Below are 23269 nucleotides of genomic sequence, written 5' to 3'. Positions count from 1 at the left end.
CACAGGTTCAAAGATAAACTCCCTAAAAATTTCAAGATGGCAACGCTGGTCACCATCTGGCTGGCCCATCTGTCTGCGCTGGTCACGCAACCATGAAGCTGGCCTGCCCCACCCCCCACCCCGCCCCGTCCTTCCCAGTCACAGCCAAAAGCATGTCTCAGGAAACATCCTGCTTGTTGGGATTATACCAGGAACACGAGCAGAATAACAGCACTAGAAGAGCTCCCTTTGCCTTGAGTTTAGTAATCAAGTGGCTTAAGCTGCCTTCCAGGATGCCCTCTTCTGTGCAGAAGGGCTGAGGCAAAAGCGTTATTCCCTCCACTGAGACATTTTTCAAGGAAAAGTTCCCACCCCTGAGGTTAGAAGAAGGTGGGCCGAAGTGCTGGGGTCTGGCACACCTGGCTGTTAGTCCCAAGACTTGACATTTACTATTGATAATAACCCTTAACATGTAACCCAGACATTTCTGGGTGCCTGTTCCTTCATCAGTAACATGGGAACTCATATCTTGATGTACTATATGCTGGCTAAGTGAACATTAAAAAAAGAATCATCTTGGGCTTTTGTGAAGGTGAAATCTCTGTGCAGAACTGAGTCCAGTTCCTGCTGTTACCCAGAAAGTGCTTCCTGAACGGAAGCAGGTGCAGTTGCTGTTATTACAGTTGTATATATAACATCATTCATATCTTGGTTAAACAAACTTCTCCAATTATTTTCTCAACTTCCTGATAAGCATTTCTTAAGAAATGAGTCAAGAGAAATCTCTGTGTTCTAAACACTGCCCTCAGACAAGGAATGCAGAGCTCCCTCTGCCAGAAGAAAAACCCAAAGAGGAATTAAATTAAATTAATCACACTGTTCATAAATAATTGTTTAAGCAACATGAGACAAGCCTTGTTTCCTGGGTACATCGTGCCCTGTGCTCAACAGTTGGGGCTGTTATGTTGTTATGCCTCTGGCTGTTGAATTACCTGTAGGCATGTCTCAGACCCAAACTAAAACATGGTAACCATGTCGAATGAGTTGGGTGCATTCTTTGTGTATTTGTTTTTCCCCGTTGGCTCTGCAGGCACACTTGTTGCTAGGGTGCTAGCGCTCTTTGTATCAGCCTCCTGGCATGGGTGCCCACAGCACAGGGGATGGTGTGTGCTGCTCCATGGGGCAGACTCCCAGGGCACACCCAGCTCTACGGATGCCTGAGGTGGTCTGAGGTCACGGATGCGGTCAAGTGTGCTATTCTGACCTTCGACCATGTATCACACTAGAGGCATGAGGAGCTTTTAATAGCTGAGCCTGGGTTCCACTTGTAGAGAGTCTATTTAATAGGTCCACTTGGGAATCAGAAATGCACATGTCTTGGGAAGCTCCAGTGTACTGCAGTACTGAGACCCGCTGGTATAGAGGAAAACGCGTGAAGCCTGTGTTAGCCACCAAGCAGCCCATCATCTCCTGTGACACCAATAAAACAAGGATGTTGTGGGTGGCTCAGTTGGTTGGGCGTCTGCCTTCAGCGCAGGTCATGGTCCCTGAGTCCCAGGATCGAATTCCGCATCGGGCTTCCCAGTCAGTGGGGAGTCTTCTTCTCCCTCTGCCCCCCACTCTGCTCTCGTGCTCTCTCTCTCAGTCTTTCTCAGGTGGATGAATAGAGTCTTTTTAAAATAACCGAAAACAAAAAAAAAAAAAAAAAAACAGGGAAGTTGGAGGTAATGTTTCAAGTTCAGGGTTTGTTCTGCATCTTAAACTGCTGAGATGGTGTGGGTCTAACCCATTAGTTCTCCACTGGGGACCATTTTGTACGCCAGGGGCTATTTGGCAACATCTGAAAGCATCTTTGGTTTCCAGCACCAGTGGGTGCTACAGACACCCAGTAGACGTAGGCCGGGGATGCCGCTCAGCCTCTATCGATGCATGGGGTAGCCCCCGACCCCCACTCCAGCAGTAGGGGTTGGGCCCAGATTTCAATAGTGCCAAGGTTGAGGAACCCCACTTTAAACAGCTCTTCTGGGCTTTGCAACACAGAATCTCCTTACCACGGCCAGGGCCCCACCAGAGGGTTCTTTCCTCGATGCCAGGAGGGGCCTAGGCTTTCCCTGCCCACATCCGCGCAGCTCTGGCACCATGTGGCTCCTCTAATGTTACACCCATTACCAAGACAAGACAGGTTCAAATAAATGAATAAATAAACAGACCACCCTGTGATTTTGTTTGTAGAGTGCGGTTGGTGTTATTGCTGTGAAGAAGGGCCCAGAATTTCTGAGGGTAGCGTGCCGGCAGTCACCTTGCCGACAAGCCCTTTCCATCAGGCAGGCTCCCGGAGCTTGTTCCCTTACAGCATGTACTTGGCAGGGACACAGCCCTCCCGATTTAGTCAGAGCAGCTGTTCAGGAAGGAATCGCCTCCAGAGCACACAAGAGACCCACCGGAAAACATATTCCTTGTAAACGCGGGTTCGGTCCGCAGCGTACGGGGGCAGGTCCCCGGCCCATAGAGGCGGTAAAGCACTGTTTTATACTGGGTGTCGACAAACTAGAGTGTGTCCAGAAGCGGGCAGACACCGAGATTTTTCCTTGCAGAATTAATGACCTGGGAGCAACCATGTCAGGAACAAGGGATGCTAAGCTTAGAGCATAAAGAAGATTCAGGTCATAAGCACTGATTTTATTTATCTAAGGACTGTTACAGGAGAAGGGGGTCTGGCTTGTTCTGCAAGGTCCCAGGGGAGAGAAGTAGGGACAGAAGATTGAAGTTTTAAGAGTACATATTTCAGCACAGAATGGAATGGACTGCTTCATTAGGGGGGGTGTTCCTAATAAGGAGAATCAAGTAGAGAATGAGTAGAATAGAACAGAAGGAGAAAATTGGATGACCGCCAGCCACATCGAAGTGATGATGGACATCGGTCACTGGAAGCTTTGACTGAATCATCAGCATAGCCCAGGAGGTGGCGGGTTGTCTAAGGGGACAGCCTTCCTTTGTGGCTGTGTGAGTTACAGAACTGCCAGAAGTCTTCCCCTCAGTACAGTTAAACTCAAGACAGAGCAAAACCTATTTCAACCAGTGTACTATTTCTTTTGGTTGAAGCCGGAGACCTTCTGGAAAGATTGCCAGTGGGAAGAAATGTGCCAGAGGTGATATTGTTCATTTCAGGGGCCATTTTGTTTTGGTTCACGATTCCTCTGGCAGTCTGTGGGTGGAAGGCAATTTAGACTTGTCTAAGGAAGAAAATCCCTCCCCAGGCTCTGTAGATGCTCAGTGCTCCACAGCTAATTTGGTGTCTGAGATCTCATTTGAAGAAAACATTGTCGTCCACCCATCAGGATAAATTTCAATCATTCGAGCCCTTCATATGAACACAATTACTATCTAAATATATTTATGAAGAAGGACCCCAAGGCTGGATTTAAAGAGACACCGCCCTCAATGTGGTCTCCATGTTCCTCTTTTTTCACATAGAGATGTCAGGGCCATGACTTCAGGCTCTCGAAATAACAAGGTGGGATCCCAACCTAGAGGGAACCAGATTCCCGGTAGAGCAGCTTAGTGTCGTGGCTAAAAGCATAGGACGTGGTATCTCACGGAACTGTTGGACTTCAGGTCCTGCCACCTTGAAACTGTGTGACCCTGGGCAAGTTGCTTGATCTCTCTGTGCCTCTTGTTTCTTCCGGGGCAAAATGGTTCTTGCCTCATAAGATTGTGGTGAGGCCTGTGTGAGATCTTGTGCATATGGATCGTGGAACAGGTAGGTTATTGATGAATTGTGTTCTCATTCTCATATTCATTATCACGATCATCATCTTTTGAGGCAAAAATCAGGAACACAGGTTTGTAGAGCAAGGCTCCGATTGCTGGAACACTGCTTCACTGTCAGAATAGGTGGTAAAGGGAAATGGGTTGGTGCCACCTTAATATCCTTCTGATTAGGGGCAAGATAGTTTCTGGGCACTGGGGTCAGAAGTACTTCACCTACAAGGACAGGGGAACTGTGGAGAAAGGGAGGCAGAAAGTCCTAGCTGCTGCCCTGCTGGTAATGCTGTGAAATCATCTGTAAGCCCTGAACGACGAAGCCCAGTAAACGACTTCTGATTATAGAAACAAACAATTGAGTGCGCTCTGGGTGACAGTCAAGCAAAGAGCCAAGAACCCTCTTTTCACAAAATGATTTCTGAATGTCTTTTCTTGTTTCCCTGCCTATTTCAGGTTATTTTTAACAAGATTCCTAGAAACATTTCACAGTTAGAATTGTTCTTGGAGAGCCTTTTATTCTGTAAGAAATGAGTGAATCCATATTTTGATAAACCTGACAAACACATATATTTGGTGCCGGCTCCTGTTCCTTTATTCTTTCCAGACTTTGATTTCCTTTGCTGGCTGCTATAATGTCATTTGTTCCTCTTTTTGTGAATGGGCATTGGCTGCTTTCAAGTTTCTGGCTTTGGGGAAAGGAGTGTGTGTGTGTGTGTGTGTGTGTGTTTAAAAAAATGAGATAATTTAGCAAAATAGCATGTTATACAATCAATAACGCGCACGCGCACACATACAAGGATGTACACACATATACATATATGTGATTTCATGCATAATAATTAGTTGTTTCAGGAATAACTTGGTTTCCTGGTCCAGACAGCCCCCTCTCCTCCTCTTCTCCCTCCTCTTTCTCCTTCCCACCCCCTCCTCCTTCTATGTAGCATCTACCATTTACTAAACATCCCTTCGTTTTTGTTATTATTATGTTCAGTTAGCCAACGTATAGTACATTGCTTTAAATGCCAGGTATTGAGCTAATTATCTTAGGGGTACCATCTTCTTAAATCTTTAATACACTCTATGGAGCAGCTGTTATTATTATTCCCATTTTACTGATGAAGATGCTGAGTCTAAGAGAAAATAATCCTGCCAGTGGCTTACAACTGGTGAGGGTTAGGACCAAGGTTCTCAACCACATTCATCTGATTTCAGAGCCCTTGCTGAAAACCACTAAGCTATACTCCATACTTGTTAACTGAAAGCTTTGGAAAGAATATAGAACTTCTGGCTCTTAGATATGAGAAAGGCTTCAGAAGTGATCTGGTCACATCTTCCAGGCCAGGCAGTGGTCTCTTCTGTAACTTATCTGTCAGCTGTCTATCTCCCCTCCCGAGGAGAGATTCAGCTCCTTGGGATCCAAAGCAAGACATTCTATTGTTTGAAAAGCCCTCCCGTTGCAGATTTTGGTCCAATTTACTTCTCTATATCATGACATTATAAAAACTTAGAAGTTTTATAACTGGGAGCAATAAGAGAGCTCGAGTAGTCCAGCAGTTTTTAAACGCTTTTTTTCTCAGGTGTGGAAACCTTTTGTCCAAGTGGAATCCTACTTGGAAGTGTGATGGGGAAACTCTAACTGCTTTGGCAGAACAGATGGTCATCTGTGCATGTGTGTGCACACAGCCATCAACCCCTCCCTTCAGTGTCTCCTAGGCCACTCCACGGGCATATATGTTAGTCTTGTTAAGAGAATAACCTGAAAATAAGCTGGTAAACCAAATATTTTGCAGACAAGAAAATTACGCTCAAACACTTAAGATGTTTGCTTAAGACAATGCTGCTGTATCCACAGAACTAAGATCTGAATCCAAGTCTCAGAATGCTTAGCTCATTCTCACTTATTCATACACAAGTGGCCTCTGTTTATACATCTCATATGGACCAGGCACCGCTTTAGGCAGTGGGAACATGGCAGAAATCTAGACAGGCAAGATCCCTGCCGTCAAGGAGTTCCCAGTCAAGATGTTACCATCCAGTTTCTTTGTAATGGTCTGAGCCCTTGGAAACAACACACACACACACACACACACACACACACACAAACCATCCTGGACAACTTCTTCTGCATTTGGTCCAGTTTGCCCATGACTTTCCAAGTGAATGGGCCCTAGGATTCAACTCAAGGCTATGCACACATTTGGTAATTTTAGGGTGACCTTTCCTTGACAATATTGCAAATTATAATTTTTTTCTTCCTCTGATTTTCTTTTGGTATATTTGTGGAATATACCCATGGCTAGACAACGTGTTTCATGTGTATCATTCAAGAGGATGGAAAGACCCATTCAGGTGTGTAGGATTTTAAACTGTAAATGCCTGCTGGGTTGAGTTTAATGGAACAGCCTTGAGCAACATACTGGGACTTGGGGTGGATGGACAGAGAGTGAAGGGCATATAAAGCCTTTCCTTCCTGGCCCAATCTGGGTGTCCAGCTCATTTCCCTCATTTCTTTCCCGACCTAACTAACTCCCTGTGCAATGTGCATGTAAGACTGATCAGTTTCCCCCCAAATGAATAGTGAGCTCTCCTGCATCTGGATTTCTCTGCTGTCTTAAATGCTCTTTCTCGATTTCCTGCCTGGCATCCAAGCCTACTCATCCTTCAAGGCGTAGTTCCAACATGAGCTCTCCAACTTCTCTGATCCCCGCCCCCTCAATCTCTGAGCAATAACCAATCACTTCCCCCTCTGAACTCCCTTACCACCTGTTTCTCCTTCTCTTGGAAGCTTAGTTCATCACGAGGGATCTTGTATGCTCTTATGCACCTGACACACTCTCACCACCTGGGAAGCTTGTCAAGAGCAGACCATCTTCTCACCTGAAGTGGCTGGGAGCCAAGGGTACCCATCCAGGGAAGGCACACCTTGGGAGGCACAGGCTGGAGTGGTGAGACGCTCATTGGATTGCCCAGCTCAGATCCAGACTCCCCTCGTGACACATGTTTGACTTGGAACAGATCACAGGCTTCATGCCGTTCAACCAGAACCTGCAAATAATAAAACCCAGGTCCAGGGATTGTGGTGAAAATTATATCCGGTAATTTGATTATTTGTTTCTGTGAGTGGCAGTGAATGGCACATAATAGATGTTGGCTGTTTTTCTTATGGGTTCCTACTTTGAAGGCATTTTGTCCTAGATAATGTTTAGGTTCAATCATATTGAAACAGTTCAGCAGAAAAAACGGACAGTCAGTCTGATTCCCCAAAGACTCAAAGTTCCAATCCTCTTTTTTGCCATTTAGGAATCAGGGTAGACAAAGGGAACATATCTCACAGGAGAGTGGTTTGACCTTAGTTATATGTGCATATCGAGGCATAGGGTAAGAGGTGCACTAGGCTTGAAACGAGCCGTGCCCACCAATTTGATCTTGCCCTTTGGCAGACTGGAGCATGGACATGTCTGAGGTCAGTGATGGAATTAAAAAGCTCTGGGAACACATTTTGTCCAGAGGCCAGAGGGTAGGCATCTCAAACTGTGCATACTCAGCTCTTTGGGTCTTTTCTACAAGTAGCACAAAATCGCAGAATGCTTGCTAACTGTGATTTTAGAATTTCTACCTGGTGGACACATTGCATTCTGTCCTTGCTAGGGCTTTGTGTTTCCTGCAAGTCAGTTTTCTCATCTGTCTGATAGGACCTTTTGTCACTTGCCTGTGACTCACAACTTTTACCATATCAGCATTCTATTCATGCCATTATTTATTTACTATTTACCTTTAAGTACACTTTTCTTTTTTTTAAACATCTTTTTTCTTTTCTTTTCTTTTTTGTTTTTTTAGTAGACAGGAACAGGGGAAGCAAAGCTTTATTTTTTATTTATTTATTGGTGGGGGGGGGGGCAGAAGCAGAGGGAGAGAGAGAATCTTAAGCAGGCTACACACCCAGTACAGGCTTGATCTCACAACCCTGAGGTCATGACCTGAACCAAAGTTAATAGTCAGATGTTGAACCCACTGAGCCTCCCAACTGCCCCTAAATACATTTTTAATCTAAATAAAGGTATTTGTAAAGGAAACTGTGTCATGGCCTGAATACAAAATCATATACAGAAGATTACTTTAAATATAAATGCAATGAAAACAAAACAAATTGTTATTTGTAGACATTATTATTACTCAAATATAACTTGATCCCAGTGTTTGACATTTCAGCTGCGGAACACATCCCGTGTTTGGGAAATACTGGATCTTTCAGAATCCATATTCTATTCTGATTGATAGTGAATCTAAAGACAAATGAAGAAATCGACCTAGGACATTGCCTTTTGAGTGATTGAACTTACTGATAACTTAGTACAATTCTATGTGCTTACTGTTTCTAGACAATTCAATTAATCAGCTCTTTGTACCCAAGCATTCTATTTTTTCATCACGTAAAGAACACCTACCAAAAATTGGCTTGTGTATCTCTTCACATTTTTAAATTCTCACATTAATGAGTCACCATCCAGTCTTATTTCATCACTAATGTCATAAAAACCAGTAACTACCTCCCCATCCACTTGATTAAAATGCGCTGTTTGTGTGTATCTCAGTGCTTACACTCTGATCCCCTCTGGATCCCCACCAAGTGCCTCAAACTGTGGAGTTGGCCCTTCCCACTCACCTGTGCTTCCTCTGTGCAGCCCCCTAAGCCTCTGGCCCAAAGCGCTGGCTCAGGTTTGAGGCAGGTGGATATCCACCTGCTCAGGGAATCTTTACTCCTATGTGCACAGGAACTACCTAAGAGCTTTTTTCTTAAACGCAAATGTCGGGGCACCTGTGTGGCTCAGTTGGTTAAGCAACTGCCTTCAGCTGATCCCAGAGTCCTGGGATGGAGCCCCACATCTGGTTCCCTGCTCAGCGGAGAGCCTGCTTCTCCCTCTCCCTCTGCCGCTCCCCCCACTCATGCTCCCTCACTCTCTCAAATTAATAAATAAATAAAATCTTTTAAGAAAGTGCAGATGTCTGCTGTCCCCACCTGACCCCTGCCTTCTTACCCCCCACTGACAGAGGTCAGGTGTGGATCCTGGGAATCTGAATTTATCATAGCTTCCCAAGATAATTCTGAGGCATGTAACCTCTAGACCACTTTGTGAAGGATGACTTTGCTTGTATCTTTTCTCCGCTTTCCCCTCGCCTCTTCCTCCTTCTCTTCCTTTTTCTTCTGGGACACGGGTAATTGTAAGCCTATTTCAAGAACTGTTAGTGTTAAACTTCACCACAAAACTCTTCCCTCCACACAGATGACTTGCACACATTCCCCCGTGGACAGAGTTCCTGGTTTGGGAGACAGAAGGCCTGGTTTACAGCACCGGCCCCACTTCCCATCGGTCGACCCCTGCCCCTACACTGACCTTCTTCCTCTTCTGATAATGAAATGAGACTCTGTACCGTCCTTCCTAGGGATTTGGGTTTAAGATTAAATGTAGGAAAAGATGTAAAAATACTTCGTAAATTGTAGAAGATTTGACTAACATCGTTAAAACAAGAAGCTGCACTTGAAACTCGTGTGTTAACATGTCGGAGGTTCCTTCTCAATGATGTTTGGCATCAGGGATTTCAAGCGGATTTCAGTTAAATTTCATGCCAATGTTTCTGCTCAAGCATATGTTTGAGGAGAGACAGTTGTGGTCTCGCTGCATTTTAAGTTGTGTCATCTCGGCTATCCGAGCCTATCCTACCCAGATCCACTTAACAGCTTTGCAATGTAATTTCACAGATTCAGAAATTGAGGTCTTTCAGATTCTTTAATACAAATCCAAAAATTACCCTCTCTGTGTTTCCAGTGAAACCTCTACCCTCCCTACAGAATATAAAGTATCAGATACTAACAATAGAATATTAAAAGCCAAATTCAAGCAATTACCCACAGCTTTGGAGAACAGTCCCACACACAGCTGGTGCCCAATCAGAAAGTCTGTATCTGTCACCCACCATCTCTGCTCCTGTTGGAATCAGAATGTCAGAGCTGCAGAGGATCTTCGAGATAATCCTCCTCCTCGTGCAGCAAGTGGGGAAAGTGAGGCACATGAAAGGGAGTAAGTCATCAGAGGCACGTGTGGATGAAAGCCAAAAAGGCCTTCGTTACCGGGTCCCCGTGCGCCGGCTTACCTTTCGCGTCGCTACGCCCTGCACATTCAGGTAGCCTGGATTGGGAGTGGCGGACACCCCGCAGGGATTCCGTGGTCATCTCAGTCTTTATTTGCCTCCCCAGCAGGATTGTGTGAGAGAGCCAACGTAGCCTTTGGGAACATTTCTCAAAGAGCCTCCTTCATTCTCCCCAGCTGCTCTGGAGCCTTCCACATAGCCGGCTCCATGGCTCTCCTCAGCCCCGATCTCCTGGCGTGTTTCCTATCTTCTGTCCTCATTCTTGGCTATGTTTTTTCACCCACCTGCTCTCTCTGACTCCATCCTCCCGACTTTCCTACGGCCTTTGGCGAAGCTTTTTTCTTTTTCGTCTTCGTCTCCCTAGTTCCGCATTACAAAAAGTATATGGGCCACTTGGCAAAGATGCTCTTTTAGGGAGCAGGGGGCTTCATGGGGATGAATCTTGCGCTAACATCCCAGACACACTGCGTTTCAGTACATCACCCTGCGGGCTCTCCCCCAGGTGGAACAGACATGGCGTGAACCTCTGCACATGCCTCTTTAACCTGGGAATGTGTCGCAGTGGGACAAGGAGATGCTACAGACCTACCAGCACCTGAACATGGGGCTTAGCTGTGCCAGTTCTCGAGAACATGAGTGACCATATATTAGGACAATTAAGAGCACAGACTTTGGTATCAAAAATGACCAAAATATAAGGTCTGATCCTACTAATTTTTAACTGAGTAAACTTGGGCAAATTATTTAAACTCTCTAAAACTCAGTTTGCTTCTCTGTTAAGTGGATATAAAATTCACAGATTAATGCATATAGTGCAAATAGTGCAATATAGTGCAAATTAATGCATATAAAGCAAATAGTATAGTGTGCCTGGCTTATTTTTATTATTGCTAATAATGGTAATAATAAGTATGATCAAAAAGGAAAACTTGGCCAATGGGAAATGAGAAACACTATGCCTCCCTCCTTCCCTCCCTCCCTCCCTCCCTTCCTTCCTTTTCCTTATTTTTTTCTTTTAATAGATATATTCAGTGATTAAGTCATACCAATGGGGGGTGGCATATAAAGACTTGAGGCTGCATCTTGAGTTATCTGGAGAACTTATACTTGAAAATAGCATGGAAGAGGGAATATATAGCCAAGGATGAATCAAAAGCTATGTTCAGAGCAAGTAGCAAACCCAGAAATAGTTAGATCTCAATATTTAGGAAGAAATCTTGCATATTCTATTTCAATAAGAATAGTCTTCCAACCGGAAAGATGAGAATATTATAGGGAAAAGGTTGCTGTCCAAGATTCATAAAAAGTATTTAACTGTCTCTGAGCCAAGACGTATTATCTCGGGATTAAAGGAATTGGTTGATAAGATCTCTGACTGGTACTCTTTCGAGGGCGGGGAAGAGAAGGCAGCCTGGAGACCAGTAAATATTGCCCCAGTTCTTAAAAAAGACTGAAGCTAGACTCCAGAAACTATAGACTCATAGCTTGAAATAGACCTTACCAATATTTAAGACAGCAAGCTATTACACAAAGGATTTGTGAGCCAAAGAGTCAATGTTGTTTCATTAAAAAAACAATTCATGCCCCATGCCAACTAATTTCATGATCAGGACAGATTTACTGCATGGCAGTGACATTTCAGCAAGGCACTGGTAAAGCCTTCCATGGGTGGGTTTATTCTCAGGCACACCAAATGATGGCTGTTTACTGGGAAGGCAGTCTGTGCCTAAAACAATTCTCGGTTTTAGCCTTGTCCTAAGCAGTGGGGTTTTTTTTTTTGTTATTGTTTTGTTTGTTTTTATCTTGACTGAAGCCTGAAGACCCAGCAGGCAGATGACACCACGCTGGAAGATCTAGGCAGCAATAAATTATCTGATCTTCTGTGAGCTTATGAAACCCTTGAAGTCTGGTTTGAATGGGTGCTAAGTAATCGTATCTTGAATGTAGCAGTTTTTATGATTTAGAATGATCTCAATTGACTAAAACCTATAAAATGAAATTTATCTGAGACTAATGTAATGGGTTATATTTTGGCATAGATAAAATAAGATAAAATAAAATAGGCTGCACCGGTGTAATAAAGAACCACAGACATGGACAAATGTTTGTGTCAAGAAGATACAAATTGGCAACAAACTCAGTGTAAGCCAAGAATATGTTGCCATTAACAGGAATGAATTTGGTGCTGACCACATTCATAGAAGTAAACCAAACTGATGATTAAATGTACATGATACAGACCTGACAGGTTCACTGTGTAGATTTGTGCTCTTTCCAGGTGCTGTGTTTCAAGAGATAATCATAATAAGGATTGTTTTCAGAGGACAATGATCATTATGGGCAGTAATCCGGAAACCATAATATATAATGAACCATTAAAGAAAATGGGAATGTGTAGCCTGGAGAAGAGAAAAGTTGGAGGATGCAATTAGCAGAGGGAAGAATTCTGAGTGAGCCCAGAGGGCACAGTAGTTTCACCGGGTTGAAATCATAGTAGGAAGATTTTGGCTGAACATTATTAAGTTCTCCTAATAACAAAGTTGCTCAAAAATAATAAAGGCCTGGAGGGTCACTGAAGATTCATTCCTAAGTAGAGTTTAAATGACCACCCATCTGCATGGCACGAGGGCCTGGTCTGCACTGGGTGGGCCCTTTGCTGAGATCATCAGGGAGGTCTGTTCCAAATCTAAGGTACTATGATCTCCCCTCTCCAGGGATGCGGTGGAGTGTGGTGGCCAATGGGAGAGTCACTGCCATCCTCCAGCAACTTCTTCTTTGGTGGCTGCTCAGCCTGGTGACCCTTAGTCCCTGGGGCGGTGACTCAGAAGACAGCCATCCCTCGGAGAGAGGGCAGATTCTAAACTGCTGCTTGTGTGGGACCGCTCCTGCCATTCTCTCCAGCACGCCTTCCGCCAGGCAGCCGCGCCCACCGGGATTTTCTCTGGGGCTCCAGCAGGTGGCGCTGGAGGGACCCAGGGGACTGGAGGCCTCCTCCTTCCCTGGGGTTTCTCTTCCAGAGATCCTCTACGAAGGGATTTTTTTTTTTTTTTTTTCTTTTTCCAGCACTCCCTCTTCCTGGCGTCTCGCCCTTGCGTCACACTCTCTGTTGTCCCCAATATGTCCCCTTACTGTTCCTGGTTTGTCTCTCATGTTCCAAACACCATCGCTCACTGTGTCCTATCTCAGTCATAGATGTCTTCAAATATGCCTTCTTTGCTGTGTCTGCACACAGACATTGTCAAAACACATCCTCCTGGTGCCTGTCTTGGTCAGAGCCATGTTCCAAAAGCACACATTTCTTGCTCATTCACGCCTGTTACAACCATGTTCAAACTCCTCGTTGTCTTATCTCTGTCCTGTTCTGGGCCAGATCCTGTTCTGGGCCAGACGCTAATACACTTTCTTCCTGGTGTTTGGGTCCAAACCTGCATCCTCTTGGCCAGCCCCCGTGTCAGTTGTAGATCTCCTGCCCACTCTTCCTTGAGGCCAGTTCCAGTCCTCTTCAGGATATGCTCCATTTACTTACCGTGGAAGAAATGGGAGCAGAGATCTATCTGAAAACAGTGTCTGCGGCAGCCTTGGAGTTTGGCCAGAGACAGCTTCCCCCAGTGCCGTGGCCTCGGGCCCTGCTGCTCCGAGATGCTTGCTTCCTTCTTGGACTAGAACCGGCATCTTCTGCTGAAGGGCCTAAGGCAGGGCCAACAACATTGTAGTGTTTTTTAAAGACTTTGGAATCTTTCCCTTGAACTTGTGGCAAAACCCACAGTAGCAGCTTAAAAGCCTTGAATCTGGCCTTGTTGTTCCCAAAGGAAAGAACTCTTGGCAGCTCACACTGGGGATAAGTGAACCTCCTCACTGCACGTGGAGGAGGGCCAGACTAAGCCGTGTCTGGGGGGGAACAGAGTGCTTGACTTGAAGTCAAGGACCCCGATTCCAGCCCTGGCTCTGCTCCTAACATGCTGTGAGCTCTTGGCCCATGCTCTTCCATTCCTGGACCTCACTTTCTACATCTGTGAACTGAAGTTCAGACTCCCAGATCTCCAAGATCCCTTTCTGGTTCTAGGACCAAGGATACTGCTACATCCCTCAGCTACCTCGAAAAGCCCGTGGCTTGCCTGCCTTTTGACTTTGTTTCAAAGGAATCACCCTCCTCATTTGGGCCTTCTAGACTCTTGATCTTGCCAACTTTGTCCTTCGAATTAACCAGGAAGTCTTTTAGTCGAAGCTGAGGTCCTTGGCTCTTACCAACTGCCCCAGAGTAAAAGTCCCAGGGAACTAGACACCGCCATGTCCTAGAGCCATGTAAGGTTCTAACAGTGATCCTGGCTGGGATTTGATCGCATCTCAGGACTTTATCATACTCATTGTTCCTGCTGCTTAAAAGATGTCAGTTACCATTTCCACTGATGTTGACTTTGGTTCTGGAATTGAACCGGAAAGGAAAGAGACTGAAATAAGGAAGAAAAGATTGTCCTCAAACCATCTAAATGCCAGAACAAAACAAAACAAAACCCCACAAAACCCAAAAACAAAACAAAACAAAATAACAAAACCCAAAACAAAACAAAAAAACCCTCTGTCCTGCAAAAGCTTAATTTTGTTGGGGAGAAAGTCACACCTTAGGGAAGGGAAAAAGCCTCTAAAGACAAATGTTATTTAGTACTCCTGAATGCAGTTGAGACTTACGGCAACGTGCTGAAACGTTCCCTGTCTAGGCTGGAACCCTCACTGATCAGATTGAAGATCTGATTGAACTGGAGATCTAGCCTCATCCAGGACAAAGAGAGTTTACGTGAGTCCTAATGGGCACCTTGACTCTGGCTGGACCAATTTCTTTTGCTTTTTCAAGTCCCTGTTTGCTGACTGCATTCAGGCTTAGGCGACTGCCATCATCTTGAGGATGGTTCTTTCTTAATACAAGGGAGGCAGCAACAAGGTTCTGAGGCCCAAGGTCCTGAAGTCAGCAATGGGCCCCAAACTCTCTGCTCGGCTTGACATGCTACCCGTTGCCTCTGTGAGCGCGAGGGAGAGATGGCTGTGGTAGAGAAGCGCCATGCTGACTCTCGCTGTGTGACCTTCAACCTCTCTGGCCTTGAAAGAATCCCTCTTGGCTACTTCGCAAAGTTGTTGTGGAGATAAAAAAGATAATTTTTGTGAAAACATCCTGTAAATCATAAAATGCTATTTTGTATGTTTATCCTTACTTTGGATTACTTTGGATGCTCCTGAATGCCCAAGGACAAAGAATTTCCTCACCAAGATGTGAACCAGTTTAGAGAATGAGCTTCCCATGTTGAAAAACCATACCAAGGGAGCACCTTTCAGGGTTTCTTTCTTCCAAATCCACCCCTCCTCGTTTGGTTACCGCACACACCCACACTGCAAATTTATACAGCAGAAACATTCTCATTTGAAGGGATATTGTTATTCTTAAAGGAGTCGGTGGAGGGAGATGGTGACCACAGGCTAATTTGGTAATAATGAGCCTTGATTTCATGAAACGTCAAAGTCACATGACAAAAATTCACATGCCCGTTTGTCGTGCAAACATTTATTTTGAGAATAAAGACCTGGGTCATCGAAATGATCCCCACTTTGTAACTGTTATAAATATATATATATATATATATATATATATATATATACATATAAATTCTGTGCAAATAAAAAACTCAAACATGGATTATTTATGAACGAGCAGCTGACAAGACTGTTACAGGAAGAATCTACTGAGCTACTGAACCAGATAATTCTAAAAAATGTTTTCTAATCTGATAGCCATGTAAACTATTGTTAATTATGGTTTAATATTATTTAGGCACCACCTAAATTTTGTTTACATTTTCAATAAAGTAGAATTAGAGTGGGGCCACTCCTACAGTTTATAATGCACTAAGTGTCCTGTATAATCAACATGTAATGTACATATGTGCCTGTTATAGAGAATATGGAATTTAATTATATAATTTTAAAGGATTGCAAATTTTAGTGATGGTTGTATCTTTGGTTTTATGAGATTATTAGTTACATCTGTGATTTATTGGAGGCTAAAGCTTTGAAGGTACTGGGGTCCCTCAATCTAATTTGTCTCTCTGGAAAACACTCTTGAGTTTACCTGCTCTTGATACTGTTCCCAGGAATGCATTCTGGGAAAAACAGGAACTAACATAGTCTTTCTTTTGTAATAGATAAATTCTATTTATTGATAAATATTTGATAAATTCCACATCTGTTTATATTTATGCATTCTGTACATGTTTATATAAATTACATATTTAGGGAAATCTTAAGTCTCAAAATTAATAACTGAATTTTGAAACACAATAAAATGCCAAAGTCAATCCCATGCCTCAGTTTTGTGGAGCTTCTCTGTCACTTTGGTAGCCCAGCCCATCTCTTAGATGCTTTGGTGTTTGAAGCTGGAGAATTTCCTGTTTCCAGCTTCAGGTTCTCTGAAAGGTAAAGCCAGAAGCCCAGGATGCTTAAATAATGTGCTTCTACCTGTCTGCCTGCCTGCCACCTTGGTTAGGGCCTCGTGCCCTAGGACAGATGCCTCTATGATGGCCATCTCAAGAGCAGAGGATAGAGAAGGTCCCGGCCCAGCCGCTCTCAGGGCACACACATTCGAGGCATCTGGACAGTTGTATATCCAGAGGTCTTGGATTGAGGTCATTAAGCGTGTACTTCCTGACTAAAACCTTTTTTGGTATCATGAATCATCCAAGAGTCCGGAGTCTAGCTCCCTTACCCTGGAACCCCCGGGAGGTTAGGCCTAGAGTAGGTGTTTGTGAAATCCAGGCTCAATCTCTTCTGAGTGTGGGGCAATGGAAAGATGCCATTAGCATTCAGGGCACGGTACTCATCTCAACCCTTCTGTTTCATCTGGGGAGCCCCCATGATCTCATATATAAAATGCAGGGGCGGGGGACAAGAATTAGGTTTTCAAATCAAAATCCTTTCTTCGTACACAAATTTCCTGGGAACCCCATTGCACATAAGTCAAAGTAGGATGAGGAACAGGTAGATTTGGATTCCCCATCTCTGCTCATTAATATTATAATATAATAACGACTATGTAATAATTATAATATATTATAATGTTACAATGTAATATATTATCCATTCTAATATAATAATTTTATTCCCGGATAGAGCCTTCTTTATAGCCTAAAACCCTAAGCAGCTGGGCCGAGGTTTTTCTTCTTCTTCTTCTTTTTGTTTTTTTAAGATTTTATTTATGTATTTCAGAGAGAGAGAGTGAGTGCACAAGCATGAGGCAGGGATGAGGGGGGCAGAGGGAGAAGCAGACTCCCCGCTGAGCAGGAAGCCCAATGCGGTGCTTGGTCCCAGGACTCTGGGATCATGACGTGAGCTAAAGGCTGACGCTTAACCAACTGAGTCACCCAGGCGCCCCTGGGCCAGCTTTTTCTTCTAAAATCTCTGATGGTTCTTGGATTCCCCCTCTCCTTAGTTTTTATAAAGCGTTCATAAGACTCCTATGAACTATTTCTCCAGGTGATTTGTCTCAGAATCACGCCTGTGCACTTACTTTGAAAACTTCTTCCTCCATACAGAAAATGCCCCATTGCCCGAAACTTCTTTCCTAAAATGAACATCTGAGACTCCACCCCTGTGAAGCATCCACTATGCCCAGGGGAAGAAAGAACCTCAGAAACCTGATTGACTGGGGCACCTGGGTGGCTCAGTGGGTTAAAGCCTCTGCCTTCAGCTCGGGTCATGGTCCCAGGGTCCTGGGATCGAGCCCCGCATTGGGCTCTCTGCTCGGCGGGGAGCCTTGCTTTCCTCTCTTTCTCTCTCTGCCTGCCTCTCTGCCTACTTGTGATCTCTGTCTGTCAAATAGATGAATAGAATCTTTAAAAAAAAGAAAGAAAGAAAGAAAGAAACCTGATTGACTTAGCCTTGAGCCCCTGTCCCCTTCCTCGCTTTCCTTCCAGATTGTCTTTCTTCACTTTGGAGCCAGCCAAAGCGAAGAAAGTCTCTGGACCCATGCAAGGAAGAAGACCTGCCGTTGATGAAGTATTCACTGTGTTTTATGCGGTTACTACGTGTTCTATGGATTAATTCTGCCAATGGCGCTATAGTCTTTAGAGAAACAGAAAATTCTCAAAAAGCTACTATGTGCCAGAGGTCTGTCGCCAGAGGCCCATTAATAAATACCACAGATGATGTGTCTGCTGTCCCTTTGGGAACCAGAAAATAAACAAGTGGACGAAAGTACACAAATTAGACAAGTTCAGATACTCACCAGTGCCATAAAGAACATAAAAAGTACAGATGGGACACACTGTGTTCCTTATCTGGAGCAGTCAGGGAAAGCTTTAAGGAGGTCAGCCCTGTGACATGGGACAAGTATGCTAATGAGGAGTCAGTCATGTGTTGGTTTGGAGGAGTATGATGTCAGGCGAAGGGAACGGTGCGTGCGAAGACTCTGGGACAGAAATGAGTGTGGCGTGTGTGGCTGGTGCTCAGTGAATGTGGGGAACGTGATAGGAGATGGGGTCAGATGAGGACGTGAAAGCTGATAGCAATTGAGTAGATTTAGATGTTATTTGTCAGTTACTTACTAGGTGCTGGCACGGTGGGAAGCATTTTATAGGAGACCCCGGGGGATAAGTGTCATTTCTCCGCTGCATGGATGAAGAAGCAGAGCTGAGAGGTTAACCCGAAATTTCCTAAAGGATGCAGAGATTACCGGGAGCTGGAAATAGGGCCCGGTCCCTGCCCAGGTTAGCCTTTCTCCCGTGTATCCCTTGCTGAGGGAGCCTGACCCACAAGAGGCCTATTCTCTTCAGCAGCAAGCACCGTCCCTGAAACCGAAGAATCCTTCTCCCATACACCTTTTCCCTTTTACCTCCGTCTTTCTCCATGGAGTGCTCGCTGTCCAAAGAAAGAAAGATGCATTTATACAGTGGTTCTCCATTGCTTTTAAATAAGCTAATTCCAAATACCATCTAATTAGAAGTAAAAACCAATTCTTGGCCAGTCAGAAAGTGGTTTCCTATGAAAACTATTCATTGTATCAGAAGTAAGAGGAAATTCGATCTGGTTATATGAGACTGATGCACTGCCTACCGCGCTAAGGAGGCACCTTCCGTTTGGTTGTATAATCAGATTTTTTTTTTTCCTCCTGCATTTCCTTATCTCCATCGTTCCTGACATCATCCTTCTACAACTAATGGTATCTTCCTCTGGACCGGGTGTTCGGCTCTGAAACCCGACTTGGAGCATGCTGTTTCCCTAATCAGAACCCCATAAGGATTCTCCACTGCCTACCAGATGCTGGGCTCCACAATGTTTGCCTAAGCCTCCTGTCTAGTTTCATCGCCTCCAGTCCTTCCTCTGCATCCCTGCAAAGCAGACAGTACCTTGTGTGTTAACCTTTGTATCTCACGGTCCGGCTGTCGGTCCCGCTCTTCCTTCCTCTGGGCCCACAGCCCCCCAGCTTGGTCCCTCTCAGAGGACACCTTCGACTTGAAGTCTTTTCCCTCCTCCAGAACAGCATGAGGCTTTTGACCTATTCCAACCCCCCAAGTACTTGATTTGTTCTTCTCTGGCGCTTTTTCCCTGTGGTTCATTAATTATGTACATTCTGAGCTTCCCGGTAAGAGTTTGAGCTCCTGGAGGACAGTGGCCCATTCTTCCGGGTCATTTTTTTTTGGTTCTCTCACCCATCACAGGTTTTTATGCCCTGGAGCTGTCCAATAAATTCATTGAATTTGCTCCTTTGGAAGAATTTGGAGCTTTTCACTGTCCGCAGAGTCCGCACAGCACCCTCCAAATCTGGCCGGGGCTCTGGTGTGTCTCCACCCACTGCAAAGCCTGCAGCCTTCTGATAAGAGAATTTTCCTGTGACCGTCTTGAATAAAATCAAGATGCTTATCATATTTCTTGAAAGGAGCAAAAAGGATTAGGGCCTTAAAATATCATTATTTCCCTGGTTTATGCAAGGCTTCCTTTTTCTCTTTTGGTTCCTGTCTGTCTCTTGTAAAAAGAAGTTAAGCTTAAGGTTTTGTATTTGCTGAACGCAGTGGGGGATCAGACCGAGGTTGCTCCAGGTGTGTGATCTATCTACTAGAGAACACCGGCCACCATTTCACCACGAGTGAGGTTTCTTGAGACAGCACAGGGCACAGAGGGACTGATGGCTGGGCCGGATTGTGGGTGTGAGTTGGCCAAGGCCAGATTGCTCAGGCTAAGGTGTAGTGCGGCAAGCTCAAGGAATAGCAAGTCTGTGTCCTCTGCCCTCAGTTTTCTTTTCTTTCTTTTTTTTTTTTTCTTTTTAAAGATTTTGTTTATTTATTTGACAGATCACAAGTAGGAGAGAGGCAGGCAGAGAGAGAGGAGGGTCCCCGCCGAGCAGCCTGATGCAGGGCTCTATCCCAGGACCCCGGGACCATGACCCAAGCCGAAGGCAGAGGCTCCAACCCACTGTGCCACCCAGGCGCCCCTGCCCTCAGTTTTCTAACTAACTTGCTACATGACTGGCTCAGTGGGTCCCTGCTCCTTTCCCACTTAAGTTTTGAGAAGCGTTGGGCTTTGACATTAGGTAGACTTGGGTTTAAATTCAGGCTTTACTGCTGAGTGGTGTGTGACTTTGGACAAGTTCTTGACTGTCTGAGCCTTTCTTCCTCGCACAGAGAAAATGATGGTGCCTCCCCCAGTGTTGTCATGAAGGTGCGGGCTCATAAACATTGCAGCGTAGGCGTGCAGGGAGAGCTCCCGGAGGGGGAGCTGCTACCATTTTTACTCTGGATCTCGCGAAATTTGAAATTCCAAAGCCACATGGAGAGTCCTATAGGAAGCGTGTTGAGATACTGAGGGCAGGGCAGTGGTGAGAGGGGCGGGTGTTGGCTGTGTCTGTGTCAGTCACGTGACCTGGAAACAGGCAGGCTATGACTCCCACGCAGGAGGAGAGAGAAGCGGGTTGCAGAATCAGAGAAGTACAACATGGCGAGCAGGGACAGGAAGCCGAGTTATCACCCAGTTGCCTTATTACAGAACACAGAAATGTCTCTATGTCTGCTCCAGTTCATGAAGTTCTTAAGCCATAGTCATGCTCTACCTGCTGAGAGGTGAAGGGACTCCACTTTTTGAGTCCCTAAGACATGGCAGTGCTTCTGCGGCCCTTTCTGTAACTTACTAACGTTAAAAAAAAAAAAAAAAAAAAAAGGGTTGGCTGGATGGAATCTTGGTTTTCCAGCTTGCCAGCTTGTTTGGGCAAGGGAATTCACCTCTCTGAGCTCCAGTTTCTTCAGGAGTAAAAGAGAGGTGTCAAGGTTACCTAATTTATGAGATTGTATAATTTAAATCAAACTACGTGTATGCTAGCGATTAGAACACCCCCAGGCAGATAATTGGTAAAATTATTATTATTATTGTGTTCATGGTTATTTTATCTGATAAACCCTATTTTGTGGACAAATAAAAAGACACTGAGCTCCTTAACCAAGGTCATACAAATAATAATAAGCCGAGCCAGGACACAAACCTAGATTTGCCTGTCTTGAGGATCATTGCTTTACTTTCCTGCCTGTGTTGAAGGGAAGAGACAGAAGCAAGGCCGTCGAATTTGAAGAGACACTCCGTCCGAAATTAGAAGACGTTTTATAACATGTGTGCATAACATGTAGCCTGGATGGATAGTCCTTTAAATTGGTCTGGAGCCTTGGATGAAAGGTCAGACATTATCTGTGTTTTTAAAAAAACGTGGTTGAGACCAGATAATTTAATTTCAATTGAGTCCTTCTCAGGATTGAATGACATGAGGGGGTTACGTCATTTCATTCCAGCCCCGGTCCCCTGAGTTAGCATGGTAATCATTTGTATATGGTCTTCTGGTCAACAGGGCCCAAATGGGGACCCATATTCCATTGTTTAATGATGAAGTTCTTGGCCAGAGTACACACTGTTCCCCTCTTCACCCCACATTCTTCCTCCAAAGCCATTGATAAAGCAATGCGTCTTTATCATCCTCAGGAACTTGTCCCGAGCCTGTGAGTCATCCATGACTAAGGCTTTGTGGAAAGGAAGTGGAGCGAGGGCTTTCTAATTTCAAGTGAAAAGCCCCTGGCTGGTTGAGCCATAGCACCATTTCTGATGGGACTTCTTGTCCCAGCCAGCCAGAGAGTGGGCAGTGGTCAAGGGGATGTGAGTCAATGGAAGGAACCAAGAAAGAGTATTCTTATTGGGGCCACCCTTATTACTGCATCTCCTCTCCTCAACACAGAGCCTTCTGGAAACATTGAGCTTATAAAAGTAAAAGGCCAAAGTCATTCCAGAATTCTGTCTCATCTAATAGTAGCCCTCTCAGTGGAGAGCAGTCTCTATTTATTTTCTAATTTCCTGGCATTTATTTGCTATTCAAACCTTTCTATTGTGGTTGATGGTTTCACTTGCCGTAGGCTGTGTGATGGAAAAAACAAAACAAAACATGGACTCTGATGTCCCCTTGAATTCTGCAGCCTGCTGAGTGGCTTTTGGCAAGCCATTTTCCTTCTGAGCCTCAAATCCCTTACGAAACAAGTGTCCTAGCCTATTTCACAGATACCAAATACTTTTTATTCACTTGACAAAGATTTTTGTGGAGAGAGGAGAGATAAATAAATTAATGTTGTTCACAGGCATTTGATGGCTTTCCATGTTAATAGAAAAGATATGATCCCCAAAATGATAGAATAGAATAGAATAGAATAGAAATAGAAAAGATATGGTCCCCAAAACTAGAAAGCCAGGTGAGAAGTGCTAAGTTGGGTGCAGTTAAGAAACCATATGCTAAAATGTATAGGATTGGGCAACAAATACCAACTGTCATCATCATCTTTACTACCGTCATCATCATCACTATTCCAGTACTCTTGGTGGGAAGTCATTCCTGATTTCTCAACCATCTCTGCCTCCTACATTCAGTTTCCAAATTCTCTTCCTTTGAAAGGTCTTTTATCTCATTTTTCCTTTTTTGTTTCATTGCCAGTTGTCAGGGCTCATTCCCCATTCCATCATAACAGACAACTACACTGTTTTCCAATTCTTTTTCCTTTACATCTGTCTAGGTTAATGTATTTTTAAAATTATACACAGGCACACAATAACTAAAATAAGTAAAAAATAAAGTATAATTTTCCATTTGATGAAAATTTTCCATATTCAACAATGCTCCTGAGAAACTTCAAGTGGTTCCCAGTAGCTCATCAATGTGTCGTCCGTGCCCAAAACACAATACCACTCTGTCAGGTCGTTTATGTGGCTGTTCCCAGCTCTGCTGCAGCCCACTTGTGTTTTTCTCCCATCACATGCTAGTTAAAGCCAAGTCCCAGTTCATGGGCGACCCTGTCTGTGGAGCCTAATCCAGCCCACCCTG

The 23269-nt window shown here is 44.5% G+C and overlaps 1 protein-coding gene across 5 annotated transcripts in view; it reads left to right on the top strand.

Annotated features, from left to right (window-relative positions):
• Positions 1-23269, top strand: part of HTR4 (5-hydroxytryptamine receptor 4) — a 183224-nt gene that overhangs the window by 135859 nt on the left and 24096 nt on the right. For 3 of the 5 annotated variants that reach the window (XM_059173985.1, XM_059173982.1, XM_059173983.1), the window contains one exon: positions 12606-16232. The exons of the other annotated variants lie outside the window; for them this stretch is intronic. In XM_059173985.1, the coding sequence (XP_059029968.1) occupies positions 12606-12696 (91 nt within the window). In that variant the 3' untranslated portion in view covers positions 12697-16232. Of the gene's footprint in view, positions 1-12605; positions 16233-23269 lie in introns of those variants that run through there. 5 annotated transcript variants of the gene reach the window in all.

Source organism: Mustela lutreola, chromosome 5, assembly GCF_030435805.1.
Source record: "Mustela lutreola isolate mMusLut2 chromosome 5, mMusLut2.pri, whole genome shotgun sequence".
Classification (NCBI taxonomy): domain Eukaryota; kingdom Metazoa; phylum Chordata; class Mammalia; order Carnivora; family Mustelidae; genus Mustela; species Mustela lutreola.
This window is presented reverse-complemented; position numbering and strand designations above follow the sequence as displayed.